Source organism: Notamacropus eugenii, chromosome 5 (genome assembly GCF_028372415.1).
Source record: "Notamacropus eugenii isolate mMacEug1 chromosome 5, mMacEug1.pri_v2, whole genome shotgun sequence".
In the NCBI taxonomy this organism is placed as follows: Eukaryota; Metazoa; Chordata; class Mammalia; order Diprotodontia; family Macropodidae; genus Notamacropus; species Notamacropus eugenii.
In genome coordinates, this window is record NC_092876.1 from 298,857,295 (window position 1) to 298,878,197 (window position 20,903).

General features: G+C 38.1%; 1 protein-coding gene across 3 annotated transcripts in view; it reads left to right on the forward strand.

The window, feature by feature from the left end:
- The window catches only part of MAP3K19 (mitogen-activated protein kinase kinase kinase 19), a 79,901-nt gene that overhangs the window by 51,742 nt on the left and 7,256 nt on the right, over positions 1–20,903 (forward strand). For 2 of the 3 annotated variants that reach the window (XM_072613238.1, XM_072613239.1), the window contains 3 exons: positions 8,049–8,092; positions 11,572–14,031; positions 18,720–18,866. In XM_072613238.1, the coding sequence (XP_072469339.1) occupies positions 8,049–8,092; positions 11,572–14,031; positions 18,720–18,866 (2,651 nt within the window). Of the gene's footprint in view, positions 1–8,048; positions 8,093–11,571; positions 14,032–16,387; positions 16,440–18,719; positions 18,867–20,903 lie in introns of those variants that run through there. The other variant, XM_072613240.1, reaches the window with a different exon arrangement.

Consider the following 20,903-nt stretch of genomic DNA (forward strand, 5'->3'; position numbering starts at 1 on the left):
GCAGAAGGGTTAGCTAGGCACTGCTTGCCTAAGGCCACAGAGCCTGTCAACCTGTGCTGATGCATAGCATGTGATGTGATTCCAGGACCTTGCCATGTCCACAGTGTCTATGATGGAAGGAAGGGAACACAAGAAGGAGAAGTCAGATAGCCAAGGACCTTTAGTGTAATCCTGGATGGTTTAGTCCATTGTTCCAAAGATGAGTAAAGCCTTGTCATTTTGCTCTGGTAGGGAAAGACGCTTCCTTTCTCCACCCCACAATTGGAGGCCTATCTTGTCCTCTTGAAAGTACCTCCTACCTGCCAGCTGGAAGCAGTTTCTTCCATTAGGTGTGACATTCTGCATTAACATCTTTTCTGACCAAGTAACTAATGGAGGAACTCAACCCAATGATGAGTCATATCTAAGTAGAAGCAGGCAGAGAATATCTGTACATACTCCATAGGGTGGGGATGGAGGTGGATAATGAAAACCTGTTACATAGACATATGAAGTTATAAACTGTATATAACAATTTTATCTTCCTTTAATGTTTATCTTTCTTATACTGTAAATTTTCAAATATATCTGTGAGTTCATCAGTGTGAGTATTTTTTCCAGTGATTCAAATCATGGTTATTCATCCCTGTCCATCTTAACTTTTGCCACTGCCCTCCAATAATTTCATCCTTATAGGGGAGAGCTGCATGACTGAGAGAGAAGAAAGAAATTAGCTAAAAGAACCTTTTTGTACCTTCTTTCTGTTTTCTTGACTTTGTGAGGACACCAGTGGAGGACATGGACTGTTTATCAATTATTCCTCACTTTTGCCCTGTAATCTGCCCTCTTCTTTTTCTGATCTTAAGGATTTTTAAGTAACCTTTGTACAGTTTCATAGCAACACATGAAGCTATGAATAGTTTGTTGAAAAATCTTAAAGTAGATCTGTAAATTGGTATGTAATCTTATAATGCACTGCCCATATGAAATAGTGTAGCTCATGTAGAACACAAAATCACAGTGATATCATCTAAATGTCATAAAAGAGGCAGGAGCTTTTTGATGCCAAAAGTACTTCTCAAGCCCTTTATTAGAGAATACTGAGGAATATAGTTTTAATACAGATTGCAGGAATAATATTCCATCCATCATAACTGTAGGGAGTCTTTGTAACCCATAGTATTTATATTTGGCTAATATGGTGAAATCTGCATTTTATAGGCAGGCACGTTATGTTAGGACCCACAATCTTGGAAGGTTGAAAGGCATTATGGAAAGCTGTATTGGGAAATGAAGGTGATATAAAAATAAGAAATATCAATAATTTTAAAAAAATACTTCCAGCAGATTAAGAGCTCAGTTCACCACATGAGACTTTCTCTAGGAAGAGCCAAGAAAGGGTAACACAAATGTAGACACATTGGGAAAGCCAGCCAGATAATCAGCCTCCCTAGGGCTACATTGCTCTTTGGCAATAAAAGGTCTCTTCTGGCTCTCTTGTTCTCCCTCCTTTCAAACAAATCAACTCTGTGACATAAGAATCAATTTCAGAAATATCAGTCCAGGAACCTTGGCTAACTCTGCTAAGTGAGAAGGAAACTTGGCAGACCCCATCCCTGACCTCCTAGCATTTTTGTGACAGCAAAGAGAAGGAAATACAAATAAAAAAGACCAAAACTTTAGAGGAATTGGTTGAGTCATATAAATAGTCAACTCCTTGACACACTTTTAATTTGAGTTTCTCAATTTCATATAGACTTTCCTGGTTCTAAATTGCTACATGGCAAGTGGTTTTCCACTTTATCTTAGTCCTTTGATGGGCACTTGAGATGCATTGGTAGAAAACCAGCCTGACTTTCCAATTTACCCTTGCTCTCTTCCCAACTTAGAACCTGCTGCCTCCTCTTTAGAACCCAGGCAGACACTACCCTTCCTTTGCCTGGAGATTTGTCGAATCATTGACATATGTTAATTCTGCCCTAGGTGAGCCATAAAGACGAGATGAATCTCCCAAATCCTTTGATAAGCTTTCCAGAGGATCTCCAAAGTTTCTTGCTTAATGTTTCAGGACCCTAGGATGCTATGGGACTAAGAGAAGAAAAGAAACAAACAGTATAATGGATTCCCTTCCTATCTCTTCCTATTTTGGGTGAGGATACAAGAGGAAGTAGGTGCCTGTAGTTGTACAGAGATGTTTAGTCATGGTCAGAGATAGATTTGGAGTTGGATAGAACCTTAGAACTCATCAAGTCCAATCCCTTGATTACAGATGAAGAAACGGAGGTCTGCAGAGAAGCTAGGTGCTAGGATAGAACACTGGACTTGGAGTTTCATCTTCCTGAGTTCAAATCTAACCTCAGATACTCAACCAGCTGTGTGACTTTGGGCAAGTCACTTAACCCTGTTTACCTCAGTTCCTCATCTGTAAAATGAGCTGGAGAAGAAACTGGCACAGCACTCCAGTATCTTTGCCAACAAAATCCCAGATGGGGTCATGAAGAACTGAACCCAGTTGAAAGACTAAACAACAACAAGCAGAGGCCCAGATAGATTAAATGGTTTGGAGAAAGCCATGCGGGTGGTATAGGGCAGAGCCAGAATTTGAATCAAAGTCCTCTCTGACATTCCAGTGTTCTTTTGTGTAGCCTCAGAGAAGTAGCCTCAGAGTTGAACAGGTTGATTGGTGGTATGAGAGGATAGCCTGGACTTAGCCATAATGTGAAAGGAAGGTCAGCAGTTGAAATGGGAATGTAGAACCTGTGTCTCTGAGGAATATTAGGGAATGAGCCTATGTGTTCTGACAGTATGTTTGCATAAGATTAGAAAGTGAAAGAATCACTCTGTATTACTCTAGATGTGGCACTTGGGAACTTAGCTGTAAGTTTGGGAGTCAGTGTAAGGGCAAAGTGAATGAGAATAGAGATTATATATGGCAGGGGGAGATTGGATTGGAGGAGCTCTGCACTGGTTACTGGTGGCCACTTCTGCAAACACTGAAAACAGTAAGATCTGTCCAGGATAGCATATGTGAATTCTAGGTTTCAGAGTCCCGCCTTGTTCTTGTTTCTAGTTCCCAAGAGAGTGCAGGGTGACCTAGAGCACAGAGCATAATAACAGTGTAAATGATTTGTGGAGAAACCCCTGATCTCTGTTCTTTGTCTGTTGAATAGCCCTCTATCTCATGGACAACAGTCCCCTGTTGAATAATGTGGAGGGTTGTTTTTTTTTTTTTTCCAAGAACTCCAAAGACCTTTAACACCCCTACCTTGGTCAGCTATTGCCAAATTTTTAGATTTACCAGCTTCAGTAAGGAGAAAAGGGCTATAGTAGATAGGTTATGGGACTTTTCTTTCAGACCCCAAATCAATCTGACCAAATCCAATGGTCCCTGCCTTAAAAAACAACACCAAACATTTTGAGATATTTGGCTATGCCTCTATGTGATGCTTAGTCTATTTAGAGGTAGCCACCCATCTCCCCAGTGTGCTCACACTGAATCCTGATTTTGATTTCAGGGGTAATATCTAATTTTATGACCTTTCTGCAGGGCTGCCCACTTAAATTAATTTAAATCAATTATAAGAAGTCAATTTGGGGGTAGTATTTGGAGTGTGATGGGCGCGACTCCTGAATTCAAACTTTCAAATCACCAGATATTGTGGATCTGTGTTAGGATGAACTTGGAGATCACTTTGAATTACTCTTTTCTTAAAGTGAGCAGTCAATCCCCTTAGCAATCCTATGCCTCGTCTGTGGAAATCAAAATGATCAGTGAGTATCCACTCCAGTCTTTACCTGAACAGGAGGTCACACTTGTGCAAGACTGGAAGGAAGGAGACATTATATAAACAACAAACATTGTAAATATTATTACATAAATAATAACCATATAAAAATAAAATATTACAATGTCTTCAGCCTCAGCATAACCCTTTCATTACTCCCCCTATTAGACCTGGGCATCATTGCATAATTTGGCAATGGCATAGACCTGGAAAATTCGCTTGCAGAACTTCTGGAAGCATTGCTGGTAACAGCTGTTAGCTATGTTCATGTTGACCCACTGCCAGACCCCAAGCCAGACCTCTTTATCCAGTACAAGAAAATATAAAAAAAAAAATATGGGGCAAAATAAAGTGAAATGAAATTTCCAGAAAAGGGAGATAAATTCCAACACAACAATTAGGCCCCTCCAGAAACAATGATGAGACAAGAGCAAGAATGTCAATAATGGTTCAGAAACTCAATAAAAGAAACAAAGGGAGAAATTATAGAAGTTTGAGCTCTCAGAAAAAAAATGAATGAATAAAGAATGAAAGAGCATTTGTTAAGCACTTTCTATATGCCAAACATTAGGAAACAAATATAAAAAGAAGGAAATTCCTGACCTCAAATAGCTCTTCTCCCTCATGGAAAGAGATGGCACATAAAAGAGAATAGTGGCTGAGACAGGGTGTATTGCTCTGGAAAATCACAGAGATTGGGAGTGGAATAATAGGAGTCAATTAATATGTCCTTTCTAGAGGCAATGGTGGTATTGATTTGAAGATAATTCTATGAGAAAGAAGTATAAAGAAGTTGGGAAGGGGAGGGAGTCCAGGGTTAGCACATGGGTGGCAGGAGTGACAATAAAGGAGCATGGGACGAGTGGCTAACTCCTCCAGGGTATAGACTATGGGGGTTCAGTTTGGAGAGTGGTGCAGCAGTGACAGAGGAAACCAGAGATTTGTGGAATCCACAGTATTCTAACAGAGATAAGCTCTAAATTCAATTCCTTTAGAAATGTAGTCACCAAATTCCATAGCTTAAGCATTGCACATACACACATACACACACACACACACACACACACAAACTTGAAGCAACTGAGAGGATCATGATTTAAATAAATTAAGAAAAAACAGTCGGAATATCATAAAACTATTTGTATACCAAAAGAAAGAAATGAAAACTCTGTAATATAATATTCTGAAAAAGCATAGAAAATAAATTTGTACCCTAAAATATCCCGTATACTTAAGCTTAGCCATCAATGAAAAAGATACTTTTCAGTAAAAAAAAAAAAAAGAGTGAAATTTTAATTATTTCTCCTGAAGAGACCATAACTGGACATGTCATTTTGATATGCATATTCATTAGTCCAAAAATATTTGAGATAGTAAACAAGTCCACATAATAAGAAAAGACCTAGTATTTTATAAATTAATGTTTATATCCTGTAAAGAAAAAATAAAACTATTTTTAGGATATCTCTTGTCTGAAGTCATTGAGAGAAAACAGAGAAAATATTTAAGACGGAGATAAACTAGAGGTACTTTACTGCAGAGAAAAGAGGAGTGAGAAAGACTTTAAATAGTATTTCTGCCGAGCCTCACAAAGAGATTGAGATGGAAAGAGTAAAAATAAACCAGACCCGTGCTTATCAACACTGGGCTAAAGTGGTGATAAGACTATTAAGTTTTAGACATCTTACCTTGTATGAGAATCGTTGAGAAAGCAGAGTATGTATGGGTATATCATGCCCTTCTAGAAAAAAAGATTAACTTAATGAATATTTCTTGGAATGGGGTGCTAGAGATGATCATGAAATGAAAATGGGAAGTATGGGGAGGGATGGGAAAAGTCAGATCCACATTCTAATCTAGATTGGGAGACAGAAACAAAGAGATACAGAGACAGAGATGAAGAGACATAGAGATACAAACATAGAGAGACGGATGTAGCAACAGAGACAGTCAGAGACAGATGGACACAGACAAAGACAGGCAGATGAAAACAGAATGAAAGAAGAGTAAAGAAATCTGAGTTTAAAGCTGAACAATAGGATTTGGGAGGTATTTGTGGGAGAGTGGCATCATTATTGCAAGCAAGCAAACTGCAAGTATCTAATGCTGACTAAAAAAGTTATTTAATAGAATTTCATAGAGGAAAGCACAAACAATAATTATAATCACAAATGTTGATGCACTAAATATCCATAAAACAGAAGAAAATGGCAGAATGGATTATAGAACTCAATACTTTGCTGCATACAGAAAACATAAATAAAACATAAAGACATACAGAGTTAAAATGAGTGGTTGGAATAAAATTTATTATGCTTCAGGCAAATCCAAAAAAGCAGGAATTGCCATCATGATTTTAGATAAGGCACCAGTAAAAATAGATACTGTCAAGAGAGACAAACAGGGAAATAACATTATACTTAAAGCAACCACAGATAATGAAATAATTTTACTGTATATTTTTAAAAACGTTGTATGGATGTCTTTTGGCTTAACATCACAGTTATTTCTGGAGAGGGACAGGGGAAGGGTGAAATCCTTCTCCCCTCCATCCCAGATTGAAGACTCCTTCGTAATAAATAAAATAATTAAGGAAAAACATCTACTACAGTGACTACATCTGACAATATATACAATACATACAGTCACTTGATTCTCTGTTAGAAATACTGCCAATATTGAATATAAATATATAGATATTCCCTAAATCATCTTGCCTAAATATTTAGAAGAAAAGCTGGAAAAAAATATAAAAATATCTAAATAGTAAGATAATTATAAATTATTTAAATGTTCATCATTCACAATTTGATAAATTTTATCAAAAAAAAAAAAAGAAATTTAGAGTTCTGAACAGAATGCTGGAAAAGTCAGATTTGATAGACCTATCTGATCTAAACACAAAATGGAAATGAATATAGGATAGATTTTCAAACCTGTTTTGCCTGAATCCATACTGGACTATGCACTTCAATTTGTGCAATTCCCCTGAAGAACTTTTTTCAGAAGTTCATGCATTTATTATTTAAGGGCCTATGATAGAGCAGGAGGTGGTGGTCTGTCTTAATGATTTCCTCATTTACTCCTGCGACCATGCCAAACACATCTAATTTGTCTGGGCTGTCCTCCAGTAGCTATGTTAGTACAGCCATTTGCCAAGTTGGAAAAGTACCAGTACGTCAAAGAGATGGAAATTCTTGGATACTTAATAGATGCTGGGTAGCACACATAGATCTATAGTAATGCAGTAATGATGGGACTACATTAGGAGACTCTTGAATTGGTGAAAGGCCTTCAATAGAGCCTCAGTTTTATGGGAAAATATAGCTTAGAGTATAGAGAAAATAGAGTTTAGGGTTAGAACAAGAAGGACCCACCACAAGAACCAGTGGAATATAGTGAGAAAGGTAATCCCAGCTGTCAAATTATGATTTTCACCACTTCCTTGTGGTAAAGAGGCCTATTGCCTCTTTCCCAGAGTCCAGACTCAAGACTAGTACTTTTTTCTATTACCTCTTCTTTTCAAGCCTGTCTTACTTTGAGGGCCAATAACCTTCCACTGCAACTCACCTCCAGTTTATGAGATCCCCTTAAATTTGATATTAAAAGTAATCCCAGGCTGGTATGCTGGTAAACATTTAATAACTGCCTTTCTGGAGGTGTGTGTGAAGGGAATCTATGCATAAGAAAGTTTGAAATTTAATTTTAATTATTAACATTTTCTCCATTACTTTCTTAAGTCTAGACATTCAACAAAACAATAAATCAAACCTTAATTTGTGGCATTTGCCAATTTCTGAGGTGTTTGAGCTCACACCGAAAATTTTACAAGTGACTTTTGTAAGCTGCTTTGAGCTGGTTTCAGCAAACCCCTACTTCTAAGTGTGAATCAGGCACAGAGGAAAGGCACATGGCTCACTTAGAAACGTGAGATCCAGGGATCGAATTGAGGGTACAATTAGAGCTCCATTGTGGCACTGTAAAATGAGTTCTAAATTTGGAGCCAGGGACCTAGGTTCATATCCTGACTGCCATTTAGAATCTTTATGACTTTGGACAAGTCACTCTATCTCATCTGTTGAGTGAGGGCCCTGGACTAATGTCTTTTCTAGCTCTGAATCTATGATCCAATGCAATACTTCCACAGCGTGTCATACTTAACTTTCATGTCCCTCTCCAATAAGCCTTGGCCAGAAACATCCTCCTCCATACCAACACCCTACCCAATTTGACTGCAAGTTCACTATTAGGAATATTCAATATGTTATTAATCTTTTTTTTAAGGTTTTACCCCACCTGCTATCAAAGTCAGTAGACAAAGAACTGAGGTAAGATGTTACTTTAGAATAATTGAAATAAAAACAGAACGAGAAGCTAAGAAACCTTTTCCAGCTAAGAAGTCCTATTCAATAACTGAAAATTTAGTCTTTATTTCCTGGAAATGTTTCCTTCTAAGGAGATACTGGATGGCATTTGCTGTTAATCCTTCTCATAAATTACAATAATAACTTTGCTTCATTATTGCATGCCTAGAATTCAAATAATGTTTTTAGCAGAAGTATATGAAGCTAGGTTTTCCCTATGTTTAATCTCCTTGCTGTTATTATTTAAAGGTTTTAAAGGGTTACTTTAAGCCATCAAATTATTTCATCAATTAGTGTCCTGCAGGAATATGAAATACTAATTTAGGGATAAGGATGAGCACTGGACCTGTGATTTCACCACAATAGGGTTTATAATGAAATATAACACAAGGGGGAACTCTTAGTAATCTTAAGTGCCTACTATGTACTAGGCACTGTGACAAATGCTAGACATACAAACAAAAAAAAAGGTAAAAGACAACCCCTGTTTTTCAAGGAGCTCACAGTGTAATGGAGGAGAAAAAAATGTAAACAGCTTCAATTACAACTTATAGGAAACCAGGGAGACTAGGAGGCAGAGATGAGGAGGGAGAGAATTCCAGGCATAGGGAATAGCCAGAGGAAATGCCAGAATTGAGAGATGGAGTATCTTGTGTAAGGAACCACAAGGATGCTGGTGTCACTAGAGCACAGAGTGTGTGGAAGGATGCAAGGTGTAAGAAGACTGGAAAGGAAGGAGGTTAACATGGGTTTTGAACAAAATACTGGTTTATATTTGATCTTGGAGGTAATAGGGAGCCACTAGAGTTTGTGGAATGAGGGGCAGGGTGATATGGTCAGACTTGTGTATAAGGAAGATCATCTTGGCAGTTGTGTAGGGGATGGACTGGAAAGTGAGGGGGAGAGGCTTGAGGCAGGGAGATTAGCCAGCAGGCTATTGTAGAAAGGACCAGGTGTAAGGTGGTATGTCAGCACTGGTGTAGTGGCAGTGTTACAAAAGAGAATGGAGAATATGCTGAAGATGTTACAAAGGTAGAAATGATAGGACTCAACTCATAAGATGGAAAGGGTTGGGGTAGTGAGAGAGAGTAAGGATTCTTGGATGACATTTAGCTTGTAAGCCTGGGTGACTGGGAGGATGGTGGTACCTTCAACAGCAATATGGAAATTTGAAGAGGAGAGGGTTTGAAGGAAAAGATAAGTTCAGTTTTGGACCATTGAATTTAAGAAATCTACAGGTCATCAAATACAAGATATTCAGTAGGTTACTGGAGATGAGGCTAGCGGTCAAAAGAGAGGTTAGGGCTTTATGAATTGATCTGAGAATCATCTGCATAGAAATGATAATTGAATCTCTGGGAGTCGATGAGATTCTCAAATGAGATAGCAGAGAGGAAGAAGAGAAGAGGGCTCAAGACAGAGCCTTGGGAGATACTTAAAGTTAGGTGATATGACCTGGATGGAGATCCAGCGAAAAAACTGAGAAGGAACATTGAACCAAGTAGGAGGAGAACAGGGATAGAATAGTGTCTTAAAGAGAAGAGGGTGATTGACTATGTTGAATGTTGCAAAGAGATCAAGAAAGATGACAATTAAGAAAAGCCCATTTCATCTGGCAATTAAGATATTATTAGTAACTTTAGAGAGAGAATTTCATTTGATTCATGAGGTCAGAAGCCAGATTGCAAAGTTAAGAAGAAAATGAAAATGGAGACACCTATTACAGATGGTCCTCTCAAGTTTAGTCATACAAGGGAAGACATGTAGGAAAACTGCTAGCAAGGATGGATGGATCGAGTGAAAGTTTTTGTTTTGTTTTGTTTAGGATTTGGGAAACATGTGTGTAGGTATTAGGCAATCTGCCAGTAGATTGAGAGAGCTTGAAGATTAGTGATAGAGTAGGGATGACAGAGAGAGCAATTTGCTAGAGAAGATGGGATAGAGTGCGATTACTCCCAGATGAGGAAACTCCCTCTACCAAGGCAGGTCAGCACCTCTTCTGTGTTTTATAGTCTTAGATAAATACCTGGAATAGAGATGTCAAACTTGGCTCATTGACCATAAGTAGCCCTCAAAACTCTAGATTGCAGCAAGAACTAGATTAAAGTGTAATTGAGAAAAGTTTAACAAAAATAAATAAAAATACAATGCAACATAGATAGTGTTAATTTGTGGTAGTCTAAGTCAATATGGGCCTGCAGGGAATTTGTTTCAACTGAACACCATTGGCATAGAGCTCTGGGAAGCTCCAATGACTTGCCCCAGCTCATGAAGTCAGCATGTGTCAGAGCTGAGACTTAGACTTCTGTCTGTCCAGCTTCAAGGCTGATTCTCTCTCCTAAAAGCTGATATGTGCTATCAAGGAAGAATTCAGGCGCTGGATAAATGTGACTTGAGACAGCATTTATTCTTCAGGCATCTCTTTGAGATGGAGGAAAATTCTAATTTAGAGATAAGAAAATATATCTGAAAAAGACTATGTGGCTTCTTTTTCTTTCTAACTCCCATGTTCATATTGACCCTTTATCCTCATACACAGGTATCCTGCAGTGATTATTAGAAAGAAGTATTAAATAATATAAAGCCCAAATTAGCTACCTTTTCCCATGTGTACCTGTGAAAATACTGTTACAATAAACTATGGAATCTGCATAATGCCCAGAGGATGAAAAGACAAAAAAGAGTAAATTTTAAAAGTATTTTTAAAAAATTGTTTTCAGTTTCTATGTATAGACAGGCGTGTACTTAGATTTCTTTCATTAGGTTATACTGACCTCTGGAGGCAAAGAACAAAAGCCAGCTCAGCTTGAAATTGAATCTTGAAATTGAAAAGACAAGGGTCTGTCTATTTTACATCACCTATGGTGACTAATTTTAGACATCATGGATGTAGTATTGCTAAGACATTCATCTAGCTGTGATTCACCTAGATAAGCACTCATCATCAGCATTCTAATGTATGTTGGAAGTCTCATGATTATCAATGTTGCAACATAAGCATAAAGTAATTTTGAATTAATCAAATGAATTTCAAAAGACTTCTACCAATTATTATGAAAATTCAAATAGAAGGAAGTTATATGTCTGTTGTCCTTAATAAAAAATAGTCTTATTTAACAGGACATTTATTGTTCAAGTATGTAAAGCTATGAATCTTAAGATAAGCCTGGTCCTTTAAAAATAAAACCAAATCAATTAATTTTTCCTTTTTATTCTCAAAAACGCTTAAAGACTATTGGAAATGAGATTCCAATTATAAAAACTAGGATCTATTGTGGATCCTTTTATTATGGCCACTGTCCCACCATTCTAGAAGGTGGCACTGAACAAAGAACATTCTGGTTGGTGTTAACTTAGGACCATGGAATATGTAACTATTGCCATTTAACATTCTAATATTTATCAAAATTTTCATTCTTTTCTTCTAATTTCCTTTACCACAGTTATCATTCTTGCCTACTGGGTCAAGTCAACTTGTGCTTCTAGAAAATAACAAGCTTCTTAAAAAGACAGGAAGACATGTTACAAGCACCATATGTCCTATGCCTGGTCTCATAGAACTCATCAGTCGATCTGACGGCTTTCAGTTATCAAATAAATTGCAACAAACCCAGTCTAAAGTCTTTGTGAACCATAGTCTCAGAACATTTGACAGCTACAATTCCATTTGGTCTAGGAACATGTGCTCTTTTCAGAAGGATCATTGGCATTCGTTAGGTGAGGGCTTGAGAGAGCATCTGGAAAGGGAAGGAAATCTAAAGCAAAGGAAAGATGAAAATGGTGTTTACCTTGAAGATTCTCACTTTGAAAAAGGTCTGTTGTGGGTATCCATCGAGAATGAGGACATTTTAAAAGAAGACAACATTTCCAAAGACAAAGAGATTGATTCCCATGATGGTGAAATAAGAGATACTGAAGAGGAAAATACTCATTGTACAACATCAAGAAATCAACATAGCTTAAGGAGTAAGAACCATGAACAAGAACAGGGAATCATACACGCCACTCAGACCAAGCTCCAAGAAGTTAACCCTTCAGTAATGACACAAGGCCAGAGTGAAAGTTCTGGAAATGAGTTTCCCAATCTGAAGAGTACATCACAGCATACAAATGGGACAAGTGAGCAAAATCACATTTCACAACTTGTCTTTACAACCATTCCCACTGTTATCCCTCCTGACCCTACAGCAAAACTATCCAAAAGCCACATGGACAGAGAGACATTCACGAAAATAGCAGGATCAGAAACAACGGCAGCAGAAGTGAGTGAAATGGTACCTCTGGTCTGCATTACTTTTCCTGGAAATGAATGCCCTAGGGAACCAGCCATGGCCAAACAGGGTCTCTCAAAGAGAAAGAGTACTCTTCATAGCAATAGCAACACCTTCCATAGACTTGTTCACCAAGAAAATGACAAACGCAGGATGAAGACCTGCAGGAAGAAATTGGATTCAAAGACAAAGATGAACAGCAAGACGTCTCAGAGTCCCCCAATTTCTATTGAGGGTTCCATCAAACCTACTGTTCAGAAAGCAAGCATGAAAAGGCAAGTGTTTCCCCCTTTAGGACTTGATGAGTCCAAGCCCAGGCAATCAACCAAACTTCAAAGGAGAGGACCACACACAGAGGAGAAACCATTAGACCTCCATGCTTTAAAACCCCAAAGGCAAGGATTTCCCTGTATCTGTAAAAATTCTGAACCAAAGAAGACTACTGTTCCCATTTCTGTTCCTCCAGCAAAGTCAAAATTTAATTTTTTGGACCTGAAATATAGTGATATGTTCAAGGAAATCAATTCAACTGACAAAGGACCAGGAATTTATGAAATGTTTGGGACTCCTGTATATTGTCATGTCAGAGAAGCTGGGCGTCAGGAAAACAAGTTCTACAGGGAAACAAGTTCTGCTCCAGCTGGAAGATGTCTTTCAAACAAATGTCGTTCCACACATAATGAAAGAAATGGCAATGGGAGAGTAAGAATTTCCCAGAAAAAAGGACATACAAAACCTCCAAAGAGTTCTCTTGGCATTAAACAAAAGCATAAAGGTTTAATTTTGAAAGAAAAAAACCACAAGTCAACAGCAAGTGTCATAGAAAATATGGAAAATGATGTCATTTCAGAACCTGATTGGCACATGAAATCTTCAGAAAATACCTCTCCTCATAAAGATGGAGCTCAGGACCTTAATTCCATTCAGTCTCCAGAGGACTTTGTTGCATACCGACCACAGAATGAATCCACACCTAGCTCAGATTTGTCTAGTGTGGAAAAAGTTTCTGTGGAACAATCCTTAAATGACAAAGGCCATTCCCCCAGTGAGATACTTGCCACAAGCCTCAGAGATCTGTATGAGCTTGAAGAGAAACATCAGACCAAATCTGTAACTACAGTGAATATCTGGTTAAGGCAAAGTCAGGAGAATGCCATTGAGTCCATATTACAAGAAAAATTCAGTATAGAGACTCTTGGAAATCTAAAAGTCAGCCAGACTTTGCCTGAGACCCCAACAGACCCCAGTGAACATCAAGCACTGAGTGCTTTCTCTTTTCCAGAGAGATCAAAAAGTGCATCTTCTGAGGCATCTCTAAGCCCAAATTGGACACATTCGATGGAAGACAGCAGTTTAGCAAATAAGTCAATTATATATGAGAATGCTGAAAAATACGTAAGTGTTACAAGTTCAATTTCTATGGACACTCTAGACTCTGAAAATAATGAACAAGTGACAGATGAATTACTAGGTTGTCTAGCAGCAGAACTATTAGCTCTTGATGAGAAAGACACAAAGTCCTGGCAAATGGTGACACGTGACACAAATGCTGAAACACAAAACTCAGCCATCAGCGGAAGAGGAAATACCATCCAAGACCCTGACAAAGAAGCAACAAGACTCAAAATCCAGGTATAACATTGCATGGAAATTAAATTCAAAGTGTCTCTGTAAATAGACTATGATTTTATTCAACAGCACATCTAATTGTCAAAACATTAATATGCTTGATCAATCAACAAATACTTACCAAGTATTTATTATATTTAAAGAGTGTAGATTTTGTTTGGAATATAAGTATAATCCCTGCTCTCAAGCAGCTAAAAAAAGAAATTTAGTGAAAATATGACTAATAGTACAAGAGATAAACAGTTACAGCCAGGACCTAGTTAGGGAGAATCCCCTGAAATGCATTCAGATTGGCATTATTTGAAGTTTTAACTGCAGTGCAATATAAGGAACATTTTAGGGAATTCTCACTAACTGGGCCCTAGTTACACTAGTTATAGCATTACAAGAGATGCTACAAGACACCATGTGATTAGTCGCCAAATGGATGATCAATGAGAAAGTTCTTTAGGAGTTTAGAGGACATAGTGTTGAAGGAAAAATATTACTACTAATACTGTAGTCCTTGATTTAGTCTCAAGTCTGCCGGAAACAATTTTATTGAATTTAACATTAATCTATATCTAAGCTATTTCTAACTTGGCAGGAGGAGATATCCAAACTGTCATAGTCCCCAGTGTCTTCCAACATGACTTTCTCTCAAGATTTGAGGCAATACTTTTAGAAATCTTGAATAAGAAAAAGATCATAATGTGTTCAAATATAATTTTGGGTTAACATTCTAGAATAGTCAGACCATTGTATATATTATATAATAGTCAAGCTAGTTTGTGTATGGTGCTTTTGAGATATGCAAAGCACCTTACAAATATTTTATCCTAACAACCCTGGGAGATAGGTGCTATTATTATCCTATTTTGTAGAAGAGGAAACTGAGTCAGAAAGAAATTTAGTGACTTGCCCGGAGTAACATAATAGATTAAGTGTTTGAGGCTGCATTTGAAGTCAAGTTTTCCTGATTCCAGGTCTAGTCCCCTATTCACTGTGCTATCCAGCTGCCTCATTAGAGATCATGGGACATCAAAAAACAAACACACAGCACTTTTTTTTTTTGAGAAGATGATCTATTGCTTGCCCCTAGAAATTAGTGTTTATATGTTCTTAGATCACCCTATTAGTACCATTAGCTTAAACCTAAGACTTCAGAGAGGGAAGTGTTATTACTGAATTTTGAGCCTTAGCTTTTTTTAAATGGTTTTCTAACTTTTGTACTTCATTTTGTAAAGCCTGAATGAAAACCTGAATTTATAAATTAAACATGCTATGTGCGGTGACACATACCTATAATCCCTGAGAGGAGGAAGGTTGAGGATTGTGGATCCATTGAGCTAAGGAATTCTGAGCTGCAGTTGGATTAAAGTCAGTCAGATAGCCATACCAAGTCCGATGTCAATATGGGCATGCGGGGTGGGGGGGTAGTACCATGCTGCTGGTGCCTAAGGAGGGGTGAACCATCTTACATCAGAGATGGAGGAGGTCAAAGTTTCCATGCTGATCAGCAGTGGGATGAGGCTGTGAACGGTCTGTACTTCTAGCAAGATAAGGAGATCCAGTCTCAAACAAACAAAAAACTCAACTAAGTAAATCATAGAATGATCATATGTGCTATGTTCCCTGCCTGGTTCCTTTAAGTCACAGTTTTCCTGATGCCCCTAAGCATTTTTCACAAATCAGCAATTTGATGAGGTTGGGGGGAAAAGAAACTTGAAGCCAGTTTAGGAACCATTCCAATTAGAGGTCAATCCTAGTGAAGATAAACCCTCTCTAAAATGATGATGTGAAAACCTCAATTTACACACCGTATCCATACCACATAGTAAGGCACTTCCATGAGTAAAATGATGAAGCAAGTACTGAAACAATATGTCCACATTTTGATGCTCCTGTTATCTGGTGGTCTAGCAATAGCTGGACAAAACAAAACAAAATGAAGAAGAAACAACAACAGCCAAAACCCCTTCTAACTTTCAAATTTTGTAAAGAGACTAGCCCAATGTCACATAGCTAATTAACTTAGAATGTCAAGAAACTTCCTTTCCTCCTTAAAAGCTATTTCAGAGCAATCCCTACCATATGGTAAGACAGGAGGAGTGTCCCCAGAGCCCTAGCTTTAGGAAGACTTCTCCAGATCCTTTGCTGCCAGTGGCTGACCAGTGATTAAGAAAGGTAAAGAGTGGAGAGCTGGGGTAGTAAGTGGCAAAGCTGGACTTGAATTTAAGTTTTCTGAGTTCAAATCTAGCCCTTTTTCTACTTTAACATGCTCCAGACTTAAAAAGACCCCCCCACAAAATTAGGATCATTGATTTTGAGACAGAAAGTTACTTAAAGATCTTTTATTCCTATCTTACTGGTTTTACAGCTGAGGAAACTGAGGCCCAGAGCAGTTAAGTGACTTGCTCAGTTTCATACAGGTAAGTGGCAGAAATGAGATTTGAACCCAAATCCCCTTACTCCAAATCTGGTCCCTTTTCTACTCTACCACACTTTCTCTAGTGGAAGGAGGGGAAAGTAGATTGTGACCCTGTCATCTGGTGACTAAGACTGTCAGTTACAGATAAGTTGCTGGTCAGCATCAGTGGATGCAGTTTGCCCACAAAGAGTGCACCACACTGACAAAATCACAGATCTGAACAGCAATAATAATCCCAACAATAAAAGTCTGCGTTATGTGAGTGCATTTGGAGCATGCGCGTGTGACAGTGAGAAAGTATATAAAGAATGTGGAATCTCCAGACAATGAAAGTGTGATACTTGGAGACACGGTTCAGATGTAGGAAGCTATACATCACTGTACAATGGAGCATGGTGTTTTAGGGCTAGAAGGGACAGTGGAGATTATATTCTAGACCTTCTTAATCTAGGGTTCACAAACTTATATTTTAAAATATTCTGACAATTGCATTTTAACAAGAGGTTTCCTTTATAATCTTATGTGTTTTTCTCTGAGAAGGGGTAGAAAGACTTCCCCAGATTTACAAGGAATCTGTAATACAAAAAAGGTTAAGAACCATTTCTTAAGAAGCCCAAACTCCCCATCTAATAGATGAAATTGAGGCCTATTGAGGGGAAACAGCTTAGCCCAAATCACACATCTAGACATACATGTCCTCCATGGTTTGTAGAGGCTTGTTCTCCTAGCACACATGTACACAGGCTCTTTTGCTTGAAATGACTGCAGATTTGTCTTTTGGTTTAAATTTCATCTGAATGGGAATACCATGCTCTCACAGGCAATAGTACCTTTTAAAAGTCTTGTTTCCATAGCCTGCAATGTGTTTTCATACATCTAATTTCAAGCCAGTGAAATAGGTGATTGGATGAGTAGTATTATTCCTATGCTCTGGACCAATGCTTCTTAAACTGTGGGTCGAGATCCCATATGGGGTCACAAAAAATGACCAAAAATTAATTCAAAATCCAATGCATAATGAATCTGAGATATTTCTGGCAGTGCTTGCCTACGTGGCATCGAGCAGCTTCAATGCAGTCTTGGTTCTGGCCACACAATGCCAGCGAACACTGCCGAATGGTGAAAAAGGGTCTCAAATGGAAAAAAGTTTAAGAAGCCCTGAGTCTAGACAAGGATGCAGAGTGTGCTAGAAATGAAGTAATTTTTGCCCAGTATAAATGAAGAAGGTAAACCCAACTTTTCTTTTTCTTTTATCTTATTTATTTTTAGTTTTCAACATTCACTTCCATAAGTTTTAAATTTTCTCCCCCTATTTCCCCTCTCCCCTCCCCAAGACAGCATGCAATCTGATATAAGCTCTACATATACATTCCTATTAAATATATTTTCACATTAGTTCACATTAGAAGAATTAGAACAAATGGGAGGAACCATGAGAAGAAAAAAGCAACACAAAACAAAACAAAAAAGAAAATAGTCTCTTTCACTCTGCATTCCGACTCCATAGTTTTTCTCTGGATGTGGATGATATTTTCCATCATGAATCTTTTGGAATTGTTTCAGGTCATTGCATTGCTGAGAAGGGCTAAATCTATCCAAGTCAGTCATCGAATACTGTGGCTGTTTCTGTGAACCGTGTTCTCCTGGTTCTGCTCACTTCACTCAGCACCAGTTCTTATAAGTCTTTCCAGGTTTTTTTGAAGTCTGCCTGTTCATCATTTCTTATAGGACAATAATATTCCATTACAATCATATACCACAACTTGTTCAGCCATTCCCCAACTGATGGGCATCCTCTCAATTTCCAGTTCTTGGCTACCACAAAAAGAGCTGTTAAAATTTTTGTACAGGTAGGTCCTTTTCCCATTTTTGTGATCTCCTTGGGATACAGTCCTAAAAGGAATATTGCTGGGTCAAAGGGTATACACATTTTTATAGCCCTTTGGGCATATGAACCCAGCTCTTCTGATCAGTGTTCTTTCTACCACAATGCTTTGCTTTTCATTTGTAGAGCACGAACAAACAGACGATAGACCCCTTAAATAAAGTGTACCTTAAAATAAATACAGCTAACAAATCAGAAGCATGTCCTTGAAAAATCTTGCCAGGTCACTGTTTGAGAAATCTGCATAGCCAGAATTATAATAAAGCACCATAGATCTTGAAGAAGTCTGTCACAGTGAACATGTTCCTCCAGCAAAAGCTGGGAGGCTTCTCCCTCTGCTTCAGTCCTAGTTGCATATTGTAATGGTTTTCTTATTCTTTTACTTTACTTTTGCAGAAGTACAGTAACAATTTCTGGCTCTCTGACAAGGAAAAGCCTTTCTTCAGTTTAAATGAAAAGTCATTTTCAGAAAACAGTTTAAAGCATGAAGAGCCTGTCCTATGGACCAAAGGTGAAATCCTTGGGAAGGGCGCATATGGCACGGTGAGTAACACAAGAAAATGTCACTGTTGGGGCCCAGCAAGTGAAAATTTCAGAAAATGCTTCTTTAACCTTTGTACAATATGGAATAGATAATCAACTCCCCTCATCATAGTGTTATCACAATCAGGACAGCATGATAATTGATCTATGGAAAAGGGAGGAAGAGAGTAGCTATTGTCAATAACCTTATCAATGTGGAAATCCGGAAGCAGCTCCAAAAATCAGAAACAGTGCAAGCCTATACTGGCCCTTTTACTCTGACTACTGAGTTAAAAGGAAGAACTACAAGAGAATTGGGTAAAATGAAATTGTGACAGAGCAGTGTAGCTCAGTGGTTTTCTTTTTGTGTGTCTGAGGTCCTCCCAAAATCTTATTCCCTTTGACTCTGAAAATCTTGATTCACTGGGCTAATGTTAAATTACATCTTGTTCTGGTCCTTTGACACCTTCACCCCTACCCTGTCTTCTAGTTAGTATAGGAAGTTTACAAGTAGCTAATATAAACTAACAATAGAAGGAAGTAAGATTGCAAAGGGAAACTTAGAAGTCACTTAGAAACTGTCCTGTAAATTAAGGAAGCGTAACTGCTACTTGCAAACTGTCTCATAAAATAGGGGAGCATAGGAGCCACTGGAAACTGTCTCATGAACTAACCAAGGCCACATCCTGAGACTGTGTACTAAATCAGGAGGGAAGCTATCTAGGCTTTACTGTAAGGGCCCTTCTGTCCAGTTAACTGCCCATGGTCTATAAACTTCAGATAAGCCCCAGATATACTTAGTAAGACTGGAAGAACACTAGCAAATGAACTAATCCTAAGATGTTGCTAATAATTTTGAGATAAGGAGGATATATTAATGAACTATTCCCTAAGGTAGCACAGATAAAAGTCTATATAATTCTATTAAAATGAGACCCAAAACTTCTGCTCCCTCCCCTCTAGTGCTCCTCCAATCAGCTATGGGTCCATGCTACCTGAGTGCTCCCAATTCTGATCCACAGTTATATGACTCTCTTTGCTCCTCCCCATCCCCATTCTCTTTCCTCCACTGTCTACCTCGCTCTATCATCCCATTCCCCATCCCTATACCTCTACCTTTATGTTACCTTAGCCCCCATGACTGCCTGTACTTTCTGTGCCTTATTAAAATGTCACTGAAGCATTACTCCTTACTTGCTGCCACTGTGGTCTTTTTATGGAAAATATCCAAATGGATATGCTCACCTCCAATCCACTCGACTTAGAGGGACCCCCTTGTAGCTTTCCCTTAGTCATAATTAAGAATTCCTTAAAATAATTGACCATTTACCATCTATCTGAGGTCTTGAGCACAGAATGTCCAATATAATATAACCTTGGAGAGAGGTACTATTTCTTGTTTTTACATCCCCAGTAACTAACATAGTGCCCTGCAGTAAGTACTTAATAAGTACTTATTGAATTGAATTGTCTACATCACAGGGCAATGATATTCTCTGTCACAAGTTTGGCATAGCTTCATTCTTGACATCACCTTCTGAATTTTCTGTTTTTTTCTTGTTCGTACCTGTGCCAGCAGTTGATAGAGCCAAGAAGGGAACAGTCAAAGCACTCTAGCATGGACTGCTTGAATTAATATTTGATTCTTTGGAGAAGAAAAAAGGAGATAAGGATGAGAAATGTTTCCCTTATTTGACACTGCTGGTTCTTAATCGCCTTTTCCTACTTCTTGTTAAATATACTAGAGATGTGACTACTTAACATAAGTAGTTATGTTATTCAACTTAATAAGTTGAATAACAGATATATAGTAGATTATTTGCATGCAAGTTTATAGTATTTAATAATTGTTTCTATTCTGTATAAATTCAAAGTTTTATGGAGTCTTAAGGGTCTCTGCCATCACCTGTGTAAATAACCCTTTTCGAATTAGCAGAAATAGGTGAGGGGCTTGTTGCATAGCTATTGCAAATTCTAGTGGGTCTCTTAGTAGCCCCTTAACCTTCAGGATTCCCTAAATCTTATAAGGGGCATTTGGGTGATAGTTTTATATATAGT